The sequence below is a fragment of the Pristis pectinata genome, chromosome 6 (assembly GCF_009764475.1).
Source record: "Pristis pectinata isolate sPriPec2 chromosome 6, sPriPec2.1.pri, whole genome shotgun sequence".
Lineage (NCBI taxonomy): Eukaryota > Metazoa > Chordata > Chondrichthyes > Rhinopristiformes > Pristidae > Pristis > Pristis pectinata.
The window spans coordinates 46282848-46306454 of NC_067410.1; the positions used below are offsets into that span (position 1 = coordinate 46282848).

Below are 23607 nucleotides of genomic sequence, written 5' to 3' on the forward strand. Positions count from 1 at the left end.
GCGGTCAAACCACTCCGGCTCCACCCGTTTCCGCTCATTTACGTTACGATACAACACAGTTGGGAAGCAGCAGCTGCTAACTGTGCCTTACTCTGTGAGTGGCCGCAGGGTTCACCATCCACCGTGCAGGGAACGCAGGAGAAAGTGAAACTACCCGGAGGGTGAGGGTGCGCGGGCAGGGCGGGGGATTGAGTGATGAGGGTGGGTGGGTGGGTGGGGGGGGCGTGAATGAGGGCAGGGGGAAGGGTGGGGGGGTGATGAAGGAGGGGTAGGGGAATGATAAGGGCAGGTGGAGGGGTGATGAGAGGGAAGGGTGAGGGTGATGAGGGCGGAGGGGGAAGGGTGGGGAGTTGATGAGGGTGGGGAGGGGGAGGGGGAGGGGCGGGGGAATGATGAGGGTGGGGAGGGGGAGGGGGAGGGGCGGGGGAATGATGAGGGTGGGGAGGGGGAGGGGTGGGGGAATGATGAGGGTGGAGGAGGGGCTGGGGGGGTGATGAGGGTTGAGGGAGGTGATAAGGGGGAAGGGTGGGGGGTGATGAGGGCAGGGGGAGGGGTGGGGGAGTAATGAGGGCTGGGGGCTGATGAGGGAAGAGGGAAGGTTGGGGTGTGAGGGGGAGGGGTAGGGGCGATGAGGGCAGGGGGAGGGGTGGAGTGAGGGCAGGGGGAGGGGTGGGGGGAATGATGAGGGGGTAGGGTGGGGAGTGATGAGGGCAGGGGAGGGGCGGGGGAATGATTAGGGCGGGGGAGGAGTGATGATGGCGGAGGGGGGTGATGAGGGCAGGGGTAAGGGTGGGGGGTGATGAGGGCGGGGGTGGGGGACTGATGAGGGCGGGGAGGTGAGTGATGAGGGGGGAGTGATGGTGGGGGTGTGCTCCGAGCTTGAGGACTGATGGGGGGTGGGGGGAGGGTGGAAGTGATGAGGACCGGGGAAGTGATGAGAGGGGTGGTGCTGCGGGCCTGTGGAGTGATGATAAGTTCAAAAGGAAAGTGGGTTAAAGTGTAATAAGGAAGTGGGCAAAGAGTAATAAGGAAGCAGGTGGCAGTGTGGGGTTGTCAGTTTTGTACTAGTCAACGTTCAGGGTGTTCTGGGTGAAAAGAAGTGAGAATGAATGGAAGTGATGAGTTAACGTTTAAGTAATTTGGTGGAGTGAGGGTGGAGAAAGGCATCTGGGATAGGAACAGGGATAGGAACAAGGATAGGTTGTATAGAATTTTGGCTTAAGCAGGATTCAGAAGCAAGAGGCAAAGATTCCTTTCGAGAAATATGAGAGGGTAGTAAGAGCTTATGTTTTTGGAGGTCCTTTTACTACAACCCAAAGTGCTACATAGCCAATGATGTATTGTTGTTGGAGGGCAGTCATTTGCCATTTAGAAGACAACATATTACTGTTAAGTTATGCTTTCTCCTGTCTCCAGAATTCCCAATCCACCTGGATCCTCTCTCTGTTCTCTCCTCCTCTCCAGACCTATTCATTGCTAACCACTGACACAACTGTGACCACCTTGATTTTTCCACATCCCTTACTCATTCTAACCTACCCCTTTCTGAACTTGCAGAATTCCATTCACCAAGAACCAACCCTGTATCGTCTTCAAACTCGCTGACAAGGGTGGTGCTATTATAGCCTGATGAACTGACCTCTGTCTTGCAGAGGCTAAATGTCATCTCTCAGACACCAGCTCACCTCCATCCAGACCATGACCCCACCAATGAATATCAGGGCCATCCATTTCCTCAGGAGATCTTCCCTCCATAGTTTCCAGCATTGTAGTCTCAGATCTTTGTATAGCTTGCTTCTATCTCTTGCCCAAGATCCACAAGCAGGACTTTCTGGGAAGACCTATTACCTTAGCCTGCTCTTGCCCCATCGAACTTAGTTCTTCCTACCTCGATTCCATCCTTTCTCCCTGGTACAAATATGATATCTCTTGTACTCTTTGCTACTTCAACAGTTTCTAATTCTGTGGTCCAAATTTCCTCATCTTTACCATGAATGTACAATCCCTTTACAGTTTAATCCCACTCCAAGATATCCGAGTTCCCCCCCACCCCATCACACACGCTTTCACCTACATGAACTTGTTCTTGCTTTGAAGAACTTCTTCATATCTATTTGCTTTCCTCCAGATCAAAGGTGTAGCTATGGGAGCTAGCACAGGTCCAACCTATATGTCTTTTGTGGGATATATAGATAGTCATGGAAAAGATATGACATGGAATCAGGACTTTCAGCCCACCAAATCCACAATGACCATCAAGCACCCATATTTACACTAATCCTACCCTAATGTATTTTATTCTTTCCATACCCACCCCCCAAATTCGAACACTCATCAATCAACACGTGAGGGACAACTTAGAGTGACCAACCCACATGTGGGAGGAACCTGCGGGGAAACCCGCATAATCACAGGAAGAATGTGCAAACTACACGGACAGCACCAGAGATCAGGATCAAACCCACGTTGCTCAAGTTATGAGGCAGCAATGTGCCTCTGCGCTGCCCCCAAAACAGTTTTTATTTCAGTACTGCTAGTGCCATTTTCCTCAAACATTCAGACGTTCATCATCAGTTTTTAAAAAAAATTTCATTGAATTTAGAGAAGTATGTAGGTCTATGATCAGGGGTCTTTGTCATTAATTTCTGCTACTAATAGCTCCACTATTCATATTATCACATCCATTGAAATGGATAGTGTCATGGGTGTGACCATTGCTTTTCATTCACGTAGGATTGTTTACTTGTGTGTTTGGTATCATTGTTATTGGTCCTGAAGTCATGCATTTATATGAGGGTCTTTGAATGCTTGATGACCAAAATTTTTTTTATTGCAGTGAGCCAGCAATGAGGCCAAGTTGTCAGAAGCAAAAGATGTTTAGATGGGATGACACCTTCACTGCCTCCCCATCAAAATACAGGAAATATGCAACTCAGCTCTCACAGGACCAAACAGGCAATAACAGTGGCTCGGGGTGTGATCACACAGATACCGCAGGAAAAATCATTCAGAGAACTGGCAAAGGACAGGAGCCAGTTGATGACTGTAATGAACAAATGAATGTCACTTCAAATATAATTTCTTCAAAAAATTCAGATCATTCACAAGACCATAGTTTCTGCAATTCAGATCCATGGAAAAAGAGTTATCCACTGAGGAAAACTTTGTTTAGTAACAAAAATCACCATCGTCGAAGTTTTGTGCCAAGATCTGTGCAGGTGGAGCCTGAGAAGGTATTTTATCATAGTATGTCATCCAAGCTCTAGTGTGAAAGTGACATCCTAAATTTTGTATTTAAAGAGACTTACTGAACCCTTGCAGCATTAACCTCATGGTCACAACTATCCTAACTAAACAGAATGTACAAATAATTTGTTTCTCTCAAAAAAAACATAAAAAGTAATATTTCTTTTCAGGTCGGTGAAACAAAACCATAATCTCTCCAGATGTACATAATTAAGTTAATCAGTACCTTTTTGTGATGTGAGATGGAATAATTGATTGGTGCATGACACACGGCCTGTAGTTGTAGCTGGTTCGCAAGATTTTTTTGTTTACCCAGCTGCTGCCACTTTCAACATGGGCCAGCTGGGCTGCAAATCCTACTTGTCAGCTCAAACTCCTTCCATGTGAAGGCAAAACCTGTCTCTCCATAAATGAGGAGGTACTCGATGCCTCAGTGGGCTTAAAGGTGGATAAAATAACTAAGACAAGATCCCAGAATATTACAGGATACAAGGGAAGAGATCGGACTGAGATTTTTAAATCTTTGCTGGACACGGATGAGGTACCAGATGGTTGGAGGACAGCAAACATCATCCCCCTTTTCAAGAAAGGCAGCAAGGTACAGCATAAATAATTATAGATAGGGAAGATGCTGGGAAAAATTCTGAGGGAGAGGATTAATGATCACTTGGCAAGGTAGGGACTAATCAGAGACAGACAATATGGCTTTGTTAAGGGCAGATCCTACCTGACCAATATAATTAAATTCTTTGAAGAGGTAACAAAGATGAGGGCAGCGCCACAAGTGTGATTTACATGGACTTTAGTAAGGCCTTGACAAGGTCCCTCATGGGAGACTGGGCAAGTTGGCAACTGGATCCAAAATTAGCTTGGCATTGGGAATCAAAGGGTGATGGTCAAGGCTTGTTTTTTGTGATTAGATGCCTGTGACTAGTGTCCCATAATGATTGGTGCTGGGACCCTTGCTGTATGAATTATACGTGAATGATGTGGATGTAGGAGGCATGATCAATAAGTTTGCAGATGACAACAAAGATTGGCGGAGTTGTTGATAGCATGGAAGATGGTCTTGGGCTGCTGAGATGTGTTGGTAAGATGGGCTGAAAAATGGTAGATGGAGTTTAATCCAGACAAATGTGAGGTGATGCATTTTGGGACTACTAATGAGGCTGGGACATACACCATGAATGATAGGGTGTTAGGGAATACTGAAGAGTAGAGGGGTCTGGGGTACATCCATAGATCCTTAAAGGTGGCAACACGGCTAGATAAGTGATTAGGGAGACATATGGGATACTGGCCTTCATTTGGCGGGGCATTGAACACAGAGGTAGGGAGGTTGTGCTTCAGCTTCATAAAATCTTGGTCGGACCTTAGCTGGAGTACTGCATGCATTTCTGGTCACCCTGCCATGGGAAGGATGTGATAGCACTGGAGAGGGCGGCAGAGGAGATTCACCAGTATGTTGTCTGGAATGGAGCAGTTCAGTCATGAAGAGAGACTGGAGAAGTTAGGTCAGTTCTCTCTGAGCAAGGAGGTTAAGAGGGGGCATAACTTGAGGGGAATAGATAGGGAAACCTCCCCTTTTCAGAGGTACATAAATAAGATAAGATCTTTATTAGTCACATGTACATCGAAACACACAGTGAAATGCATCTTTTGCGTAGTGATTTTGGGGGGCAGCCTGCAAGTGTCGCCACGCTTCCGGCGCCAACATAGCATGCCCATAACTTCCTAACCTGTACGTCTTTGGAATGTGGGAGGAAACCGGAGCACCCGGAGGAAACCCACACAGACACGGGGAGAACATACAAACTCCTTACAGACAGTGGCCGGATTTGAACCCGGGTCGCTGGCGCTGTAAAGCGTTGTGCTAACCACTATGCTACCGTGCCATAGATAAAACAGAGGCCATAGATTTAGGGTTAGTGGGGAGATATTTGGAGGGGACCTGAGGGGGACCACCTTCACCCAGAGAATGGTAGGTACCTGGAATGCACTGTCTGAGAGGGTGGTTGAAGCTGGGTCACTGACGGCATTTAAGAAGTATCCAGATGAGCACTTGAATCACCTAGGCATAGAGGGCTATGAATCAAGGGCTGGGAGATGAGATTAAAACCAATGATAGCACTGATCAGTGTGGATGAGTTGGGCTGAATGGTCTGTTTCCATGCTGTATGATTCAATGACTCTAACTTTTAATGGCCCAGACTACTCATCTAAAATGTGATTGTTCTGTGAATTTAATGACCCTGTATAACATGGATTAGAGCAGGATTTGTGATTATTTAAATTTACCAGTTTACAACCACTTTATTATCAGTCCTGATGGGAAGCATCTTTCCATGTGTGCTGACTACCTCAATGATTCAGCACACTATAAGCACAACGATTCAGTAGTTATTTTTTTGCTTATACCTCATCTCCAACTATAACCAGAAGCATAGGTCAATAGCAATAAGCTCCATTTTCTGTTAAGCACAATACCCTTGCAAAGACTAAAACATTGTTGAGGTAGTCAGCACACATGTGGTCAGGGACATTTCTAAACTAGCAGGGGCGTAGGTTGAGAGAAGGTTTAGAGCCTGCTCAAGGTTTATGGAATAGTGATATTGCTTGGAGCCTCTACAGATGAACATGCATTGGAATGAGGAGAGTCAATGAAAGAGAAGTTAAAATTGACAACCCTTCCCTCACCCTATCTTGTGTTCCCAAACTTGAACAGTAACATTATTTACTAGCTAAATTATGGATTGTGTTGGATGTGTTCTGGTGCATGGTGTCGATGCCTTTGTTGCAAATATCCTTGGCCTAAGGAAGAGGAGTTGTGGCAGATGGGGATGGTTCTCTCATTCAGCTTCTGCAATGTTTGCAGAAGCATCATTGATGCAGCCTCTCAAGGGAGGAAACGAGGAAATTCCTGGACTGTTTTCATTGGAAAGAAGTTCCACCAGTTTTCAGAATAAATGCCCCTCATATTAGACATGTGCTACCATTGTTCTACTTGGTTTAAGACGTTTCATTTTAGTTAGTTAAACCCACTGAACTCGTACAAAGCACTAGTTAGTCTACAATTGAGAAGTGTGGCCAGTTACGTTCACCACCATTCAGAAAGTATGTGAAGGTCCCAGATAAGCTGCAGAAAAGATTTATTAGGAAAGTTCCAGCAATGAGGGAAATCAGTTATAATGTTGGAGCAGAGACCTGGTATGAAGGTAAGCTGCCACACAATATTGGCCTGGAAAGAGAATGGATTCAAATAGATTGGAAAGTTGGTGGGTTAGAACGTCAAGTGCAGAATCCGGGATCACAGCCTCAGAATTGGGTAGGATTGAAATGTGGAGAAATTTCTTCACTCACTGGGTGGTGAATCCTTGGAATTTTCTACCTAGGAGGGCTATGGAGGCACAATAATTGATTTTATTCCTTGAGATAGATGGCTTCTCAGGCACTTGAAGAATCAAGGCATTAGGGGATAGGATGGGACAATGATGTAAAAATGGAAGGTCAGCCATGATATTGTTGCATAATAAGCAGGATGGAAGGGCCAGCTGGTCTGCCGCTGCTCCTGTTTCTTATGCTATATTCTAAATTTGCTGGTCTAAGTGCAGGAAATGTAACATCATTGTAGATGCGGTTGCTTATCAGATGCATCAAGTAAGCAGAGTCTTTGAAAGTTGAGTTCTTTCAATTGGCTGGACTTGTAAAGGCTAAAACTGACTTCAGCAAATTATGCTGTCAAATGAAAAACAAGTCCCAATCCCTTGCATTTTAAACAAGGAAACCATTATTGACTTGTTGTTTCATAGCAGTCTAAACAGAAGCTAGGCCAGCATTTGTAAGCAAATGCGTGACTAAGAATCTCAGTATGGTTAACTTGTTTCAAGTGTGTGATGATCAGAAGTGATGTGTTATATCTGTCATAAATGCAGTTACACTGGAAAAGATGTTTCGATTGGGTTGAAAAATTCAAAGCAACATCTAAGATCCTTTGATGCTTGCTAGCAAACTCCTGTGACCAGCTATGAAAATAAAAAAAGAATGTTATGTGATTCAATTAGAAGAGGCTGTACTTTTCTGCAAACTGTACGTTCTGGCCCTCTCTACAAAAAAGATGTGCACCACTGGAATAATTCCTTTAGCTATTTGGTAATTTAAGCTACATCACTTGCTGCCATGTATTGCCAATGGGAATTCAGAAAGGTGATGTCCATTGTCTGAATTCTTTGTGCCTAGGAGAAAGAAATTATGTGCAGGGTAGAAATAGATGACTTTTCTGTCACATGCTATATTTCCAATACTTGTGCAGTTACCAAACTTGTCCTTAGCAGTGTGTATGTCTTTCCCTGGATGGCACTACATCTCCACCTAGTGCCTGGTTTTTCCTTTGTGCAATTTTCCAAAATGGTGTTAGAATAACTTTGTGCATTACAGCTTTTCAATGACTTTAATCACATAATTAGTTGTATGTCATTGAAAACCATACAATTACATTGGCACCCCATTTTACACTCTGGAAAAGTGAATTGGTCATGTCATAAACCCAACATCCAATTTAAGCTACCACCCAAGATCAATTTCATCCTGCTTTCTTACTGCTCCTAAGCTCTTATTCAAGATTTAGTTATCCGTAAGGCTGTTAACTCAATTGTCATTTTAAAAAGTCACCTCTGGACAATGAATCAGCATGAGACTGCTTACAATAGTGTTGACAAGATGCTTTGTGAGTTACTTACTGCTGTGTTTGCCATTAATTTTGTTGAATGGCACCATTAGCGTCTGTCCATTAGAATTGTGCAGAACAGAAAAATTCTGATCTTGGTGTGCATTGCTGCCTCTTTGGAGCTTGGCACTCCAGCCTGTACTGTGTTTTGTGAAGTTTAAACTTTACACTTTTAAAGTCAAGTTTATTTTCATATGCACAAGTACATGTATGCACAGGTGCAATGCAAAGCTTACTTGCAGTAGGCACATAGCATTCACAAGAAAAACATAAATTAAACAAATTATACAAAACATTACAAGCAAACACAGAACAGAAAAAAAACAAAGTCCATTTTAGTGCAACTTGATCAGAGTACATTGATCATGTATTAACCAGCAGGAGAGACTCCTTACCATCAACATTTAAAGAACTCATTAACTACTTGCAGGTTGGTTGCTGGATGATTTACAGTTTGATGTATTCTGTAGTTCTTTTGAGTTGCAGGTCAATGGGGATAATGTGTCAAGTTCTGCACGACTTTTTGGTGAGTTCAACACATCATGCAAACCAGTTGCAGCCAAACATGTTTATTAGTAGGTATTCCCCTTGGTTTACAGTATGACTGTGAGATTGAGCAAAGCTTATGGAGAGCACACTAAACTGCCAGAAGAGAGGTGAGGAGTAGAAAGGCTCTTAAGTATGAGGCCATAATTGCCTCGGGTTCTCTTAGATGAATTCACCTATCTGAACCTCAGTAAGGAACAATGTTTGACTTGTATGTAAGGATATTAATACAATAAGTATTAAGTCAACAACCATGTTTGAGATGAGATTTCACTTACAGTAATACAACATAGACTTTAATGAACATTATGTAAATTAGATCAAATGGTTACCATACATTCCTGGTAACTGGGAACGGTCATGAAATAATCTGGAAAGAATCTAAAGAGGATGCTGCTCGTCTGTTGTGGGAGGTTGCACCAAAGGATGAATCAACCAGTCCAATATTACCATGATGACAGCTTCACCATGGCTGGCTGAAGGCATAAGGATAAAATCCAGACATCTGATGGCATCGGAGATTACATTACATCAACCATTTAATAGAGTTTTCTTTGCACTGTTTTTCCATACAGCAATCTTATTAATGTAATAATGTACTGATGGGCTGTATGGCCCATTCTGCTTTGTAATAAGTAAGCACTTTGAATGTGAGAGCTTTTGTTGAGGCTGTTGGTGGAACTTAATTACCCTTTCTGTGTGTGAGGTTGACCTGAAAAGTAACTTGGTCACTGGTCCTGTTGTTGTTGCTGTTAGTTTCGTTCCTAGGTTGCCTATAAAACATATACAGACTTTTTGCTCAGAAATTTCATGGAAAGAACTATTATGGTGATTCTTGACCAAATCAAAACCATTGGAAATTTCCTCTGTGCCAGCATTACTTCTCACCTTGGACTCAAATTCGAGTAATATGAAGTAAAGCTCCATTTCAAATTTTCTCATCTTTTTTTTCTTCTCCAAACTCCAAGGGTGTTACAGTTCAAGGATAATGTGTTAACAGCACATTGTGATTCTCACACCTGTTTTTAGGGGCTATCTAATTTGGTCCTCGAACTTGTATTGGATCAAAGAATTTTAGAAATCAAAATGATTGTTTTAAAATAGTGATCTGAAAAGTGATGCACTGCAACAAATGTCTGCCACCATGTTGCAGCCTGCTTTTTTTGTCATTGATGATTGTATATAGTTACAATATATATGAAACCTACTTCAAAGTTGGTTAACATGAAAATATTAATTTTTGGGATTATAAAAGAATAGCCATAAAAGGTGCTGACAGCTCTATAACTACCAAAGGTTGCACTATATATATAAATAAAAACTGAAGGATGCTTTGTTTGGTTGAATGTATTCAAGCAAAATCCCTGTATTTAAAAACAAATTTACTACAACATGCTCTGTTTTTTGCAATGTTATTTATTTCACTTTTTATATAAATTTCAGAATGTGGAAGCTGAAAGAAGTCCATCTGCAGCATTAAACAGTTCCACAAAACGAAGTTCTCAATCTACGTCCTGGGTGGGAGATGACAACGGTTTCATTCAGCCAAAGACTCGGAAAGTAGTGCCACCACAGGGTACTAAAGTTCTCTACCTAAAGCCATATCAGAAGCTATCGGTAGAGATTTCTGGAAAACGCGACTGCACTGCCATACCAAAGACACTGAGAATGCTGAAGGGACGTTGGCTGGATCTATGCCAGCTATAACGAAAGATTGCAGGAAAACCAAAGAAAACAGTTGTCAGGAAACAACTCATGTGGGTTGTTCTTCTCGGTACAGCAGTCAACAACGAGAAACTGATGCTGAAAATAATTCTGTGGAGCAAAAATGGAAAGGTGGATTAAAGGCCAGTGAAGAAAACGTGGATGAAAGACTAAACCCTAAGCTGGTGTCTGTTAATGTAGCTATGAATATCAGGACAAGTATGAAAGAAAGAAGCAATGATCTTCCAGAAAATGAGATTGTTGGCTACAAGGTATTCACACTTTAAACTTGACCTTTGTTTTATGTTAATATTATACAGTGATGGATGTGTTGAATTTGGAAGAGAACAAGTTCAGCTCTCCATTATTGAGGTCTACTTCTCAGGGCCAATTGGAACAATTGTTTTGCATATTCTAGTTTTGAATCTGATAAACAAGTATATACAAAAATCTGAAGTTTAAGGGAAATGTTCATACAAAAGCATTACAGTAAACTCTTGTTTATCTGATATTCATTGTCTGGAAATCTCATACAACCAACGAACATTTTTACGAAAGTAAGCACAAACAATAAATTCTATTTCGAGTGTTTTGCAAAATAAGTACAAGAAGTTATGAGGTAATATTGATAAGATGGTGGAATGGACAGAAATGATCACAGATTGAACCCAATGCCAGTAACTGGGAGATGGTATAGGGAGTTATAGAAATTTACAGACCAGCAGGCCAATTGTCCTATCATCTTTATGCTGGACAGAAAGTTATTCAGACTGATCCTAGTTCCTAAGTTTTTGTATGGTGCCAGGTGCCTGTCCAGGTACTTTTAAATGTAATAAGGATCACTACCTTTTTCACTCTTTCAGGATGTCCATCTGTTTTTGTATATACTTGCTTATCTGACATTTCCTGTAATTTGCCACTTTCTCCCAACTGATCCAAGCCATTTTTGTTTTTTGTACACTTTTTTTGGTAATCATAATTTAAGAAAATCTTAAGTGTGAATCAGTAGAGAGCTTTTGTGAGTTCAGGTTCAAATGATGGTAAAAGCAGTATCCCAAGTGAAAAAAGCTAAAGTATTCTACATTTTAATGGAATACCAATTTTATGAGAAAGTATAAATTATAAGAATTGTGTGTGTTACAATAAATCTATATAAATCTATTAAGACCACAGTTGCAGATTTGATTTCCAAAGTAAAGGATGGATATTGAAGGAATACTGAGGATGTAGAAGATATTAGAATTCTACCTAAGTAAGGAAATACAAAAGAAAAATGTCTCCATTATAAAGGGATTTAAAACCCATTTGATGGGTGTTTAAAAATGATATGGGACACAGTAAACACATTTATGGTGAATGAGGGTCTAAGTTGAGGCAGCATAGAAATAAGATACAAGGTTTAGGAAAGAAAGTGGGAGAAACGTCCTTTACAGCAAGACTGGTGGAATGTTCTACTAGAGTTTTAGTGACTGAAACAGACTATGTCTTGTATTAGACCAGATAGGCAGTTGAAAGAAAATAAGATTTTGGAACTGGGCAAGCACATGGGATTGGAATTTTTGTTCATGTGGAAAACGGATACACCCAAGGACAAGTTGGGCCAAAAAAACTTGAGTTTATTATTTCATTATGGTTCTATATAATTCTGATATATTTTTCCAGAATATTCTTCATCATCTATACATTGACATTTTTGTAACATAAATTGGCAACGAACAAACAATTCATGGGAGTACTTATCTTCAGGTGAAGGGGGTAAAAGATTTTTCTTGGCTTCAATTTTGCCTGAAGCTAGGTGCTTTTCTCCAGTGGTCCTTCGATACTTCACAACTGTACTAACTTTAATTTGTCCTATTCAACCTTTTTACAAAAATATTTATAATATTTTGTGAATGTCACTTGTGAATGAGTTGAAGATGATGTATTTTCTTTGTTTTCATTGAGCTCTCTGTTCAATGACATTTTCTCTGTTTTCCAGTTACTAGTCAGTGGATAGTTGCGGGGATATTAGAGCAAATGTTATAATGACCTAACATTTTGTTTTCAGTGCTTCACTTTGTGAAGCAGAACAAAGTATGGTTTAGATTCAACTTTCGAAATGCAAATATTGCTTTAGCTCTCTGCACTGTACCATACACATTTCTATTTTGTTTTGGACTTGGTTGTGTCAAGGTTATGACATCTCTCACATTTTTTTTTAAACAGAAACTGAACTCTGATGACGATGCATCCTTTGGAAGTGACTGGTCCGATGTTGAAGATCCCACTCTAATAGCTACTTTTTCACAAGGAGATTCCAGTCCAACAATTAACCTGGAAAATTCCAAATCTGATACTCCATTGAACACCAAATATATTCCACAACCACCTCTCATGTATTCTACCCCTTCCTATCCACATTCAAAAAATTGGTCAAGCCCCCAAACTCCTCAGCGACCTTTGCTACCCAGCAGTTTTAATGATGACTGCTGTTATCATAACTTCCGTGATGATGAAACAGAACCTTTTCCAACACATTCAAAACAATTTTTACAAGGTTCACAGTCTGTTAATTGCAATAACTTGTCTTTTGAGTCATTAGGTTATTCACCACATCAGTTTGAACATAGTAATAACATGGATTTTAGTAAAGGTTCCTTCAACTCATCATTTGAAGATTCAGAAAGTTTGGATGATAATTGGAGACTGAATTACCAAAGGGAAGGCTTTGTGGACACACATTGCCATCTGGACTTTTTATACTCTAAGTTATCCTTCAAGGGAACTTTTGCAAAGTTTATGAAAGTTTATGACAGCACGTTTCCAGCTGAATTTCATGGCTGTATCACTGATTTCTGTGACCCTCGTAGTCTAGTTGTTGGGAACTTGTGGGAAAGTTTACTGGAAGAACCTCTTGTCTGGGGTGCTTTTGGCTGCCATCCACATTTTGCCCGTTACTACACAAATTTACAAGAAGGCGCAATTATCCAAGCACTGAGACATCCGAAAGCTGTTGCTTTTGGAGAGATGGGTTTGGACTATTCATATAAGTGTTCAACAGACATCGCTAAACAAAAACAGGTAAGCAAAGAGCAGGAAGGACAACTTGTTTATCCACAAATGAACTTATCTGCTGACTTAGAAATTGTAGGAATTGACAACACTGCTTAAGATTTGCAAAAATCTGTCCTTTAAAAGCCATTAAATATTGTCTGTGATTATTTAAGTTGATCACTTTTTAAAAATATTGGGAAGCACCATCATCAATCCAGGATTTTTAAAAATTAAGTACCTCTATACAATCTGGAGTTTGGAAGGGCAATTTTTGTTCACCCTCTGTGGTGGATTTGTTATTTTGAGTATCTGGATATGATTGGCAACTCTCACCTAAGGTTTCTGCCCCGTACTCTTTCTTAGCTCCACCTGAACCATTTCTACTTCTTTTTCCAAACTAATTCTTTCTCTCTACTGCCTTTACACCATCCTTTATTTCAGAACTGCCTAATTTGTCTGTCTCTTGTACGTTAAGTACCCTGGAATATTTACATCCCAATCTTAATCACTTTGCAACCATGTTTCTGTAATGGTAATTAGATCAAATCCATTTATTTATGTTTGTTCCATTAGTTCATCTATCTCATGCATGCATTCAGATAAAGAGCCTTCACTGCCTTTTTACCACTTTTCCCTAGTATGTTACTGATTGGAGTTGTACTCTGTTCACTTTGTCCCTTTCTGACTGATTCTAGTTATCACATTATTTTGCCACCTTGCACTATTAACACATCCTTTAACTTTCTAAATGGGTGGTTGATGGTTGTGTTAATGTAGTAGGCTGAAGAGCCTGTTTCTGTGCTGTATGACTCTAAATTTCCCCTCACCTGAACCCTTTCCCACCACCACACCCTCACTATTTTGTTTAATGCCTTACCTATAGCCCTACTTATTTGACACTAGTCCCAATGTGATTGAAGTGAAACTTGCCCTTCCTCAGTACTGCTGCCAGTGCCCCATGAATTGAAATAAATTCTCCTACACCAATCTAAATGCTTCTGCCGCAGAACTTCCTCTGCTTGTAATTGGTTCCTGCATGGGCCACAACATTTGTCTCCCCCTCTCACTCCAGGTTCCACTCCAGCCCTGAGGAAATAATCCCGGCATCAGGCAGGCCATTACAGCCTTCAGGATTCATGCTCGCAGATGCAGAGAACAGTATCTATCCTCCTGACCATACTGTCTTCTATTACTCCTGTATTGTGGCTTGAATGGCCCCTGTACCCTGGTGCTGTGGTCAATTTGCTCATCCTTCCTGCAGTCTCCGCTCTCATTCAAACTGTCTGCAAGAATGTTGTAGCTGCTGGACAAGTTCAAATGCTGAGGCTCCTCCAAAGCAACCTTCTTGATCCCCATACCTGCCTCACTTGTGTTAGACCCTCCTGTCTCTCTTTACTGACCAATTCTGCATTATTTAACCCAAGGGATATGATGTTTCTTGAAACAAAGTGTTCAGGTAACAAAATTTATGTCATTAAAATAATTTTTTTTGAAGTATAAAGCTGCACCTCACCAAAGTCCACACTTGCTCATAGATTGGTCATTTAAGTTTAGTAATGCCTTAGTGTTTGCCAGATAGGACAGAGTTTGGAAATTTCAGCTAAGCTTTCAGTTCTAGGATTTTCAGTATTGCAGACAAGTACTACGCAAGAAGCATTGTAGAGTTTTCTACATAATTTAAGCCTTAAACTAGTTTTTGAACAAGTAATGTATGGGACTTCTTATTGTCATTGAGGAATAATAAATTTGTGTTTACATTGTGCATTCCACATTTCAGAATGTTATAACCAGTTTGTGTTGCTTTGTATAGAAACAAGTCCACCAATGAAGGAATTTAGCAATTCTTTAGCGATGTTGATTAAGTGATAATTTTCAGCCAAAGCTGACCTATTAAACCATCTTCAAGTAGCATCAAGGCATCTTTTCCATTTGCCTGAGTTGCCAAATTAAAGCATTTCTGACAGTGTAGCACTTCCTCAATCGTCTTGGGTGGATTGAGGGGGATGAGAGGTGGAGTGATGGGCAGTAAGGGGTAAATGGGTATGGGAGCTAATGATTTATTAATAATTTGATTCTTGTTTATGCCAGGTCTTTGAGAGGCAGCTAAAGCTTGCGGTGGCATTAAAGAAGCCACTCGTCATCCACTGCAGGGACGCTGATCAAGATCTTTTTGAGATAATGAAAATCCATGTGCCAAGAACTACAGAATTCATAGGTAAAAGGTCATTATGTTTATGCTTTAGCTTTCTTTATTGTTCTTCTTGTATAAACCCATGATTCAGCTGTGTTCCCAAGACAGTGGAGGTCCTCAAAATGATCTTAAGCCTTTATATTTTGTATGGTACATTATATAAGGAGCTTGTAGGTGATTGATTTTTGCTTTGTTTGGCTGTCAGGAGTTTGCCCTAAAGAATGCTTCCAGAATAAAAACATCCTGGAGATTTGTACACGTGCAAGACCTGTTCCTCATAGTGCAAGCTTAGAAAGAACAAGAGTGTCCCATTGGAAATGAAACTACAAGAAATAGACTAAGCCATTCCACAGAGTGGTCACATTGATTATTTTGTTGTTGATATCGGTACATGCTCATTGGCATCATCTGGTAAATGTGATCACTGTGTATCAGGTACCAGATTACATACAAGCCATTCATCCTTTCCATTGCAGAACACACTTGCAGGCTACCTTCACCACAAGGAATTTGATGATTGGTTTACAATATTATCTGTTTTTCAGACATTATTTGTAACACTGTCTACTTTCTCATTTACTTGCATGCTTTAAGGAAGATTTTGTGTTTTAATTCCATAATTGACACCATGGATTTGCAGTTCTTGCTGAAGCAGTTCCTGATGTAGCTTTTCCTAGGAGAGATTTTATTCAACTATCCCGTCTGTCAGTATCAATAAACTTGTAATGTTGTTTCAGGCAATCATGTAGGAACATATGAAAATGGCCACATGTTCCATCAAGCTTGCACCATGCTCATCACTATCACCACCACCAAAATTGCCTTTAGATTTATTTCAGCATGGGATGTGATTTTGCTGACCTGTTGCTCATCTATAAGTATTATTGAGATGGCGATGAGCCAGCTTATTGAACTGCTGTAGGTAAGGATTCTAAGACCCTAACCTAGTGATAATGAAGGAACATTGATAATTGGAATAGTAGTAGATAGCCTAGCCCCTCGAGAGTGTCCTGCAATTCAATATGATCATGGCTGAAATAAAAGCAGAACATGCTGGAAACACTCGGCATGTCAGGCTACATCTGTGGCAAAAGAAACAGCGTTAATATTTAAAGTCTGAGATCCTTCATCAAAACTGGGAAAAAGAGAAGACAAATTAATTTCAGTTGCGGGAAGCTGGAAGAGAGATGGATAGAGCGAAAGGGGAATATCTCTTGATAGGATGAGATGAAATGAGTAAATTCCCCATGATTGGGAGATTATCACCTTTGCGGTCTACTTTTCAATTTTGTCCTGAGCTGCTCGTAACCCCTCAGGAAAATCTCCTTCCTAGTCCTACTTGTGCTGTTAGTGTCCACAACCACTGGATCCTCCCTCTCCCACTCTTTTTCTCCAGCCCAAAAGAGTACTTAAACCTGGCACTGGGTAGGCAACACTGCACTTTGGGACATTTGTCTTTGCTGCAGAGAACCCTAATTATGTTATTCCCTATGACTACTGGTTTTCTTTTCTCCCCCTACTTGAAAGGGCCCCTGTGCCATAATGCTGTAAAACGTTTACACATCGTTTCTCCAGTTTCTAAATTCATCCAAACAAAATAAGAACTTGTGCAAGTGATGGTGTTACACCACCTGTTTTTGTCATTCTGGGTGGCAGAGGGGTGGATTTAGGAGAAGATACAAAGAGCCACATTGAGTTGCTGTACTGCATCTTCCAGGTGGTTCATACTCAAGCCAAAGTGTGCTGGTGTGGAGGGTAACAATGGTCAGTGTGGTGGTAGCTGCTCTATCCAAGATGCTGTTGAATTCTTGGGCATTATTGCAGCTGTACTCATTGAGGTAAGTGGTGAGCATTCCATCATGCCCCTGACGTATCCTGTCATAAATAGTGGAAAGGCTTTGGGAGTCAGCAGGCAGGTTCTTGTCCCAAAATAACTTCCTCTGACTTTTCTTGCCACGGTATTGATGTGACAGGTCCACTTAAGTTTCTTGGCAATGGTGATCCGCACCAGGATATTGATGGTGCAGGATTTAGCAAAAGCATTGCCATTGAATGTTAAGGACAAGTGGTTGGATACAGTATTTGTTAGATTTGGTCATGAACTTGCAATTGTGTGGCATGAAAGTTATATGCCACTTTCAGTTCATGCAACGTGCAAGCAAAAACTGTTTTAGTATCTGAATAATTGTGAATGAAACAGAACCTGCAACCAACAATGAACATCCCCACTCTTGCCTTCACGATCTAGATGAGGTGATTGATGAAACAGTCGTCGGTGATAGAGCTTATTACACAGTGTTAGGGAACTCTTCAGCAAGGACCCTGAAGATGAATGGCCTCCAATAGATTGTGCTGGGTATGAATCTAGCCAATGGAGAATTTTCCCAACAACTTCATTGACACTGAAATATGCTTTGTTGATAGCAAGGACAGTTGCTGTCACCCTATTTTTGGAATTTTGCCAATGTTTGGACCAAGAGGAGAGGCAGTGCAAGAGATAGAGGGAAGAGGAAAAACCACAGCACTTGCCCCTCACTGAGAGAAGCAACTCTAGAGCAAAAAGAGAAAAGATACTCTGGAAAGTTTCACTATGACCTGTTCAGGCAAACAAAACCACTTAGGAGCTGACATGGACCACATGTTTAGAACAATCTAACTGCCATTTCTCAGATGTGATCTTTGTCCAAGCCTACAATTGATCCATCTCCCTCTTCAAGATTGATACAATGCTGATCCTAATATCAGGGGAGGTGTACAGATGTTGCAATGAAGTGAATTTTGACCTGAAACATGATTGTTTAAGAGCAATTTTTTTTCCTCTCCAGCACTTACTTCATCTTATGCCTGGGAACATTTAACCATTTGTTTTTGAAATTTTAAAGAATATATCAGGAAACCTCAGCCTTGCCAGAAACAGAATGATTTTGTTACATTTGCTTTTGTTTTTTTTTATTCTGCAGGCATTGCTTCACAGGCTCTTATGAGGTGATTGAACCATTTCTACAGGAATTTTCAAATTTATCTGTTGGATTCACTGCCTTGATCACCTATCCAACTGCTGGTGTGACCAAGGAGGCTGTCAGAAAAATCCCAATGGAACGGATTGTTGTGGAGACTGATGCGCCATACTTCTTACCAAGAGGGGTCAGTTGTACTTTGTTTATATCTTTTCTTGTGTAGTAATAGCTTCAAATATCAAAGCAAAAAGCAGGTCATCCACTGAAATGTTGATACATAAATAATATAGATGCTATCTAAAAAGCAGATAATGCTGATGCCCGTTTGAAAATCTAGGACAGAATTTAAAATGGCAGAAATACTTAAAGTTCATGGGGAATCATAGAGTTGTACAGCACAGAAATGGGTCCTTCGCTCCACCTCATCTATGCTGACTGTGATGCCTATTTAAACTGGAGTACTGCATGCAGTTCTGGTGTCCTTACTTGAGGAAAGATATACTGGCTTTGGAGATGGTGCAGAGGACGTTCACCAGGTTGATTCCAGAGATGAGGGGGTTAGCCTCTGAAGACAGATTGAGTCGCCTGGGACTATACTTGCTGGAATTCAGAAGAATGAGAGGGGATCTTCTCGAAAGATATAAACTATGAAAGGGATAGATACGATAGAGGCAGGAAAGTTGTTTCCACTGGTAGGTGAGACTAGAACCAGGGGACATAGCCTCAAGATTTGGGGAAATAGATTTAGGACAGAGATAAGAAGAAACTACTTTTCCCAGAGAATAGTGAATCTGTGGAATTCTCTGCCCAGGGAAGCAGTAGAGGCTACTTTGTTAAATATATTTCAGACACAGTTAGAAAGATGTTTGCATAGTAGGGGAATTAAGGGTTATGGGGAAAAGGCAGGTAGGTGGAGCTGAGTCCACAACTAGATCTGCCATGATCTTATTGAATGGCGGAGCAGGCTCCTATTTCTTGTGTACTAATCCCATTTGCCCACATTAGGCTTGTATCCCTCTACTCTTTTCCTATCCGAGTACCTGTCTAAATGCCTTTAAAATGCTGTAATTGTATCTCTCTCTACCACTTCTTTAGCAGCTCGTTCCAGATAGCCACCACCCTCTTGTGTGGAAAAACCTACCCCTCAGATCTCCTTTAAATTTCTACTCTCATCTTAATCCTATGTCCTTTAGTTTTATACACCTTGCCCAAGGAAAAAGACTCTTAACTATCTGCCCTAATTATGCCTCTCATAATTTTATAAGCCTATATAAGTTCACCCCTCAGCCTGTTATGTTCTAGTGAGAATAAACCCAGCCTCTCCATTCTCTTTATTTATAAAGCCCTCCATTCCAAGCAACAAATTGGTGAATCTCTTCTGTACTCTTTCTAATATTACAACATCCTTCCTGTAATGTGGCAACCAGAATTGTACGCTATACTCGTGCAGCCTGACCAATCTATTGCACGGCTGCAATGTGACATTCAATGTCTTCTATTCACTGCTGCGGCCTATGAAGGCAAATATATTGAATAGCTTCTTCACTAACATATGTGTCACCATTTTTGGAGAGTTAGAAATTTGCACTGAAAGTGCCTCTGTACATCAACACTCTTGAGGTTCCTGCCATTTACTGTACATGTCCTGTTAGTATTTGACATCCCAAAATGTATTACCTCATTTGTCTGGATTAAATTCCTTGTGCCACTGCTCCACTCTACATTCCAGCTGATCTATATCCCTCTGTATCCTTTCATAACCACCTTTGCTATCTACTGCTCCATTAATTTTTGTTATAAGCAAATTTACTAATCAGCCCACCTACATTCTCAACTAAGTCATTTATATTTATGACAAACAACAATGGACCCAACACTGATCACTGTGGTACACCTCTGGTTACAGATTTCCAGTCAGGAAAACCCCTCAACTACTACCCTCTGCCTCCTATCACCAAGCCAAATTTGGATCCAGTTTGCCAACACACCTTGCGTCCCATCTGGCCTATCCTGCTGGACCAGCCCACTGTGTGGGACTTAAAAGCCTCGCTAAAGTCCATATAAACCGTCAACAAAAACTCAATCAGGTTTGCCTACAAGAAAAGGAAGTTCTTGACTGCTTCTCTTACAGTACTTGTAACAAAGCTGGATCCCAAACAACATCAGATGACATCTATAATTTAATCTGTTAATTTTATAAATTAGCAGTCTTTCTGGCTAAAGTGGTATTTAATAGGGTGTGGAACAGGAAAATTCCTAGTTTTCTTCCCACAGCACAAATCTTTTTCAACCAAATATCATTCAGCATAGATGAAAAGTGGACGTGCCTCCAACTAGCATGAATAACATTTCCTTGCCACAACTTCACCCATTTCATCTTATATTAGTGATGATTCCATTTTGCCATATCTTGACTCCTTATGAATGAGACCCCAGCATTATGATGGCAGTGTAACTGGCAGTATAAAACTGCCCATGAGGAATCGATCTAAGATTATTCAGATACCAGTTTAACCCGTTTATTGTCTACCTGCCCTGCACTTCCTCTGTAGCTGTGACACTTTAATCTGTATTATCTTGCTTTTACCCTGTACTACCTCAATGCACTGTGTAATGAATTGATCTGTACGAATGGTATGCAAGACAAGTTTTTCACCGTACCTCAGTACATGTGACAATAAACCAATGCCAATCCAGTAGAGAACTACTGCTCTTATTGCATAAATTTGAGAAATGAAAAGCCGATATGATTATTCACTAATGACATGAGCACCTGTTAAAAGTTTTGCTTCACAGACTTCACAGAAAAGTTCCAGCATAGAAGAAGGCTAGTTAGCTGATTGAGTCCATGCCGGAGCAATCTAGCTGGTTTCACAACCCCTGTCTTCTCCCCCTAGCTTTGCAAATTTTTCCTTTCAGGTACTTATCCAGCTCCTTTTTGAATGCTATAATTGAGCCTGTGTCCACTACTTTTCTGGCAGTGCTTTCCAGACCCGAACCACTCACTGCGTTTATATAATAAAAATAGATTTCTTCTCAAGTCACCTTCATTCTATGTCTTCTATTTCTTGATCCTTCTGCCAGTGAAAAGTTTCTCTCTAGCTACTGTGGTTAGACTCATGACTCCTGGAATAATACCAGTAAATCTCTCTGTGCACTCTAAGGTCTTAATGTTTTTCCTAAAGTGAAGCACCTAGACCTGGAAACATTACTTTGGTTGCAGTTGAACCAGTGCTGTTCTTGTGCACGCTTTAGAATTGTGCTCTCTGGTTTATATTGCCTCTCCTTGTTCTTCTGACCAGAATGTAACACATTGCATCTTTGCATTAAATTTCAACCGCCACCCATGTGCCCATTCTACAGACTATCTCTATCCTCTTGAATCCTATTACTTCTATTCAATGTTCACTACATCTCCAAGTTATACAAATATCCCCTTGCACCCAAGTCCAGTTTATTAATCTATATTAAGAGAAGCAGAGGTCCCTGTATCAACCCTTTAAACTTCAGACTGAGAAGCACCCTTTAACTTCCACTCTCTGTTTTCTATTACTTAGCCAATTTTCTGCCTAAGTGGGAGTAATGTAGACCAGAGCCAGGAACTTGATCACAATACTGGAAAGTGGATAGTGTTTTGTTTTGAATGCAGCAAAATTAAAATTTCTTTGTACACTATTCCTACTTTTTTTTTACATGATGCTGTTGTCCACTTTACTTTGCAGTGCTGAAAGTGTATATTTTAACCTTAATATAGTGTATGTTTGCTTTACTTTCAGGTCTCCAAAGGGGTTTGTACCCATTCCCATCCAGGACTTGGCTTGTACACTGTAATGGAAATTGCAAGGCTGAAAGCGATGAAACTGTCCAAAGTTCTTTATGCACTGAGAAAAAATACCCATGATCTATATGGAATATAAACAACTGACAAAATCTATCAGAAAATATAATCCTAGTTACTTGTGTTTTGAACATATGGGTCCAAAAAATGATTTACATGACAAATAATGTCAGTTTAGTCTATTCATTTTCCAGCTATGCCTTTTTAAGTTTACATAATTTTAGTTTTATTTTTAATTGAGTCCTGCATATTTGTAATCAACTTTGAGTACTAGATGTTGCAATTGTAACTCCAGATAATTACTATATTTGAAAGATTATTGGACACTTAAATCTCTGACTAGCTTTGCTGATTTGCAATTCAAACATGATGTCCATATGGGTCACAAACCCAACTGGCTTGTGTTTTGTTCCTGGACACCAAACCCAACCAGGCACTAGGTGTGTAGACTGGGGGTTGACAGACTGAGAGTTGGGAGGGGGAGTGGAAGAATGGGGAGAGAAGAAAGTTGTCTGTGGGGGAGTAAGAGAGAAGTCTGAGGTGAATGGGAAAGAGAAGGGTGGGGAGCAAAGGTGGGGATGGGAACAGGGCAGGAAGTGGGTAGAGGGCAGGGATAGAGTGGGTTCTGAGGCAGTCCAATGGGCAGAGAGAGCTGTGAGGTCAAGAAAGATTGTGGAGTCTTGGGGAGCTGAATGTGGGTTAGAGGAAATGTCAGATGAACACAGCAGCCATAGCCACACTTCTCAAATTATACTCCTCCACTTCATTTGTGAACAGACCCATGGAGACTGATGCTAATATGTCTGAATAAACTGCATGTGTGTGTTAAAGCAGTGTGATGTCCAAGCTTGAACCTGTTCACTTTTTGTGTATTTGTACAACTATTTAAAATAGCATCTACTAAAAGTTGCCTTACTACACATCCTGGCTGCTTTGCTGGTTCTGCAACCAACTTAGCTCTAGATTCAATTTATTGACCTAAAACCTACCTCTCCGAGAGCCAAGAGTGAGGGACAACTTATGAAGGATAGAAAGGCAGTTAGTGGAAGTTCAAATAGCTCAACACGGGTGTTGTTGATTCCATTCACAGTATGCAGGGTGCTAAGCCTTTAACTCTGTCAACTGAGAGGGCAAATTCTGTTCAGATTTGTCTGTTTTTAGAAATTTATTGTGCTTCTACAGCTCTGTGACGTGAAAGCTGTGACCAATGGGTTCAATACAGACACGATCATGGTGCAGACTGAGGTCAAGTAGAATGTTGTCATTGACTTCACCGAAGCATATGATAGGTTGGGCCTTGGACTAAATATTTGGATTATTTCAGTCAGTCCTCTACCACCTTTCCTCTACAACAGGCCTCCCCCTGACA

At 40.9% G+C, this 23607-nt stretch overlaps 1 protein-coding gene across 1 annotated transcript; it reads left to right on the forward strand.

Annotated features, from left to right (window-relative positions):
* On the forward strand, positions 1 to 23346 carry tatdn2 (TatD DNase domain containing 2). The gene is given in 8 exon segments (XM_052018248.1): positions 1 to 161; positions 2837 to 3233; positions 9959 to 10491; positions 12425 to 13279; positions 15341 to 15446; positions 15449 to 15467; positions 18404 to 18587; positions 22177 to 23346. Coding segments are annotated over 6 exon segments (1587 nt in total). The 5' UTR covers positions 1 to 161; positions 2837 to 3233; positions 9959 to 10209; the 3' UTR covers positions 22318 to 23346.
* The last annotated feature ends 261 nt before the right edge of the window (positions 23347 to 23607 follow it).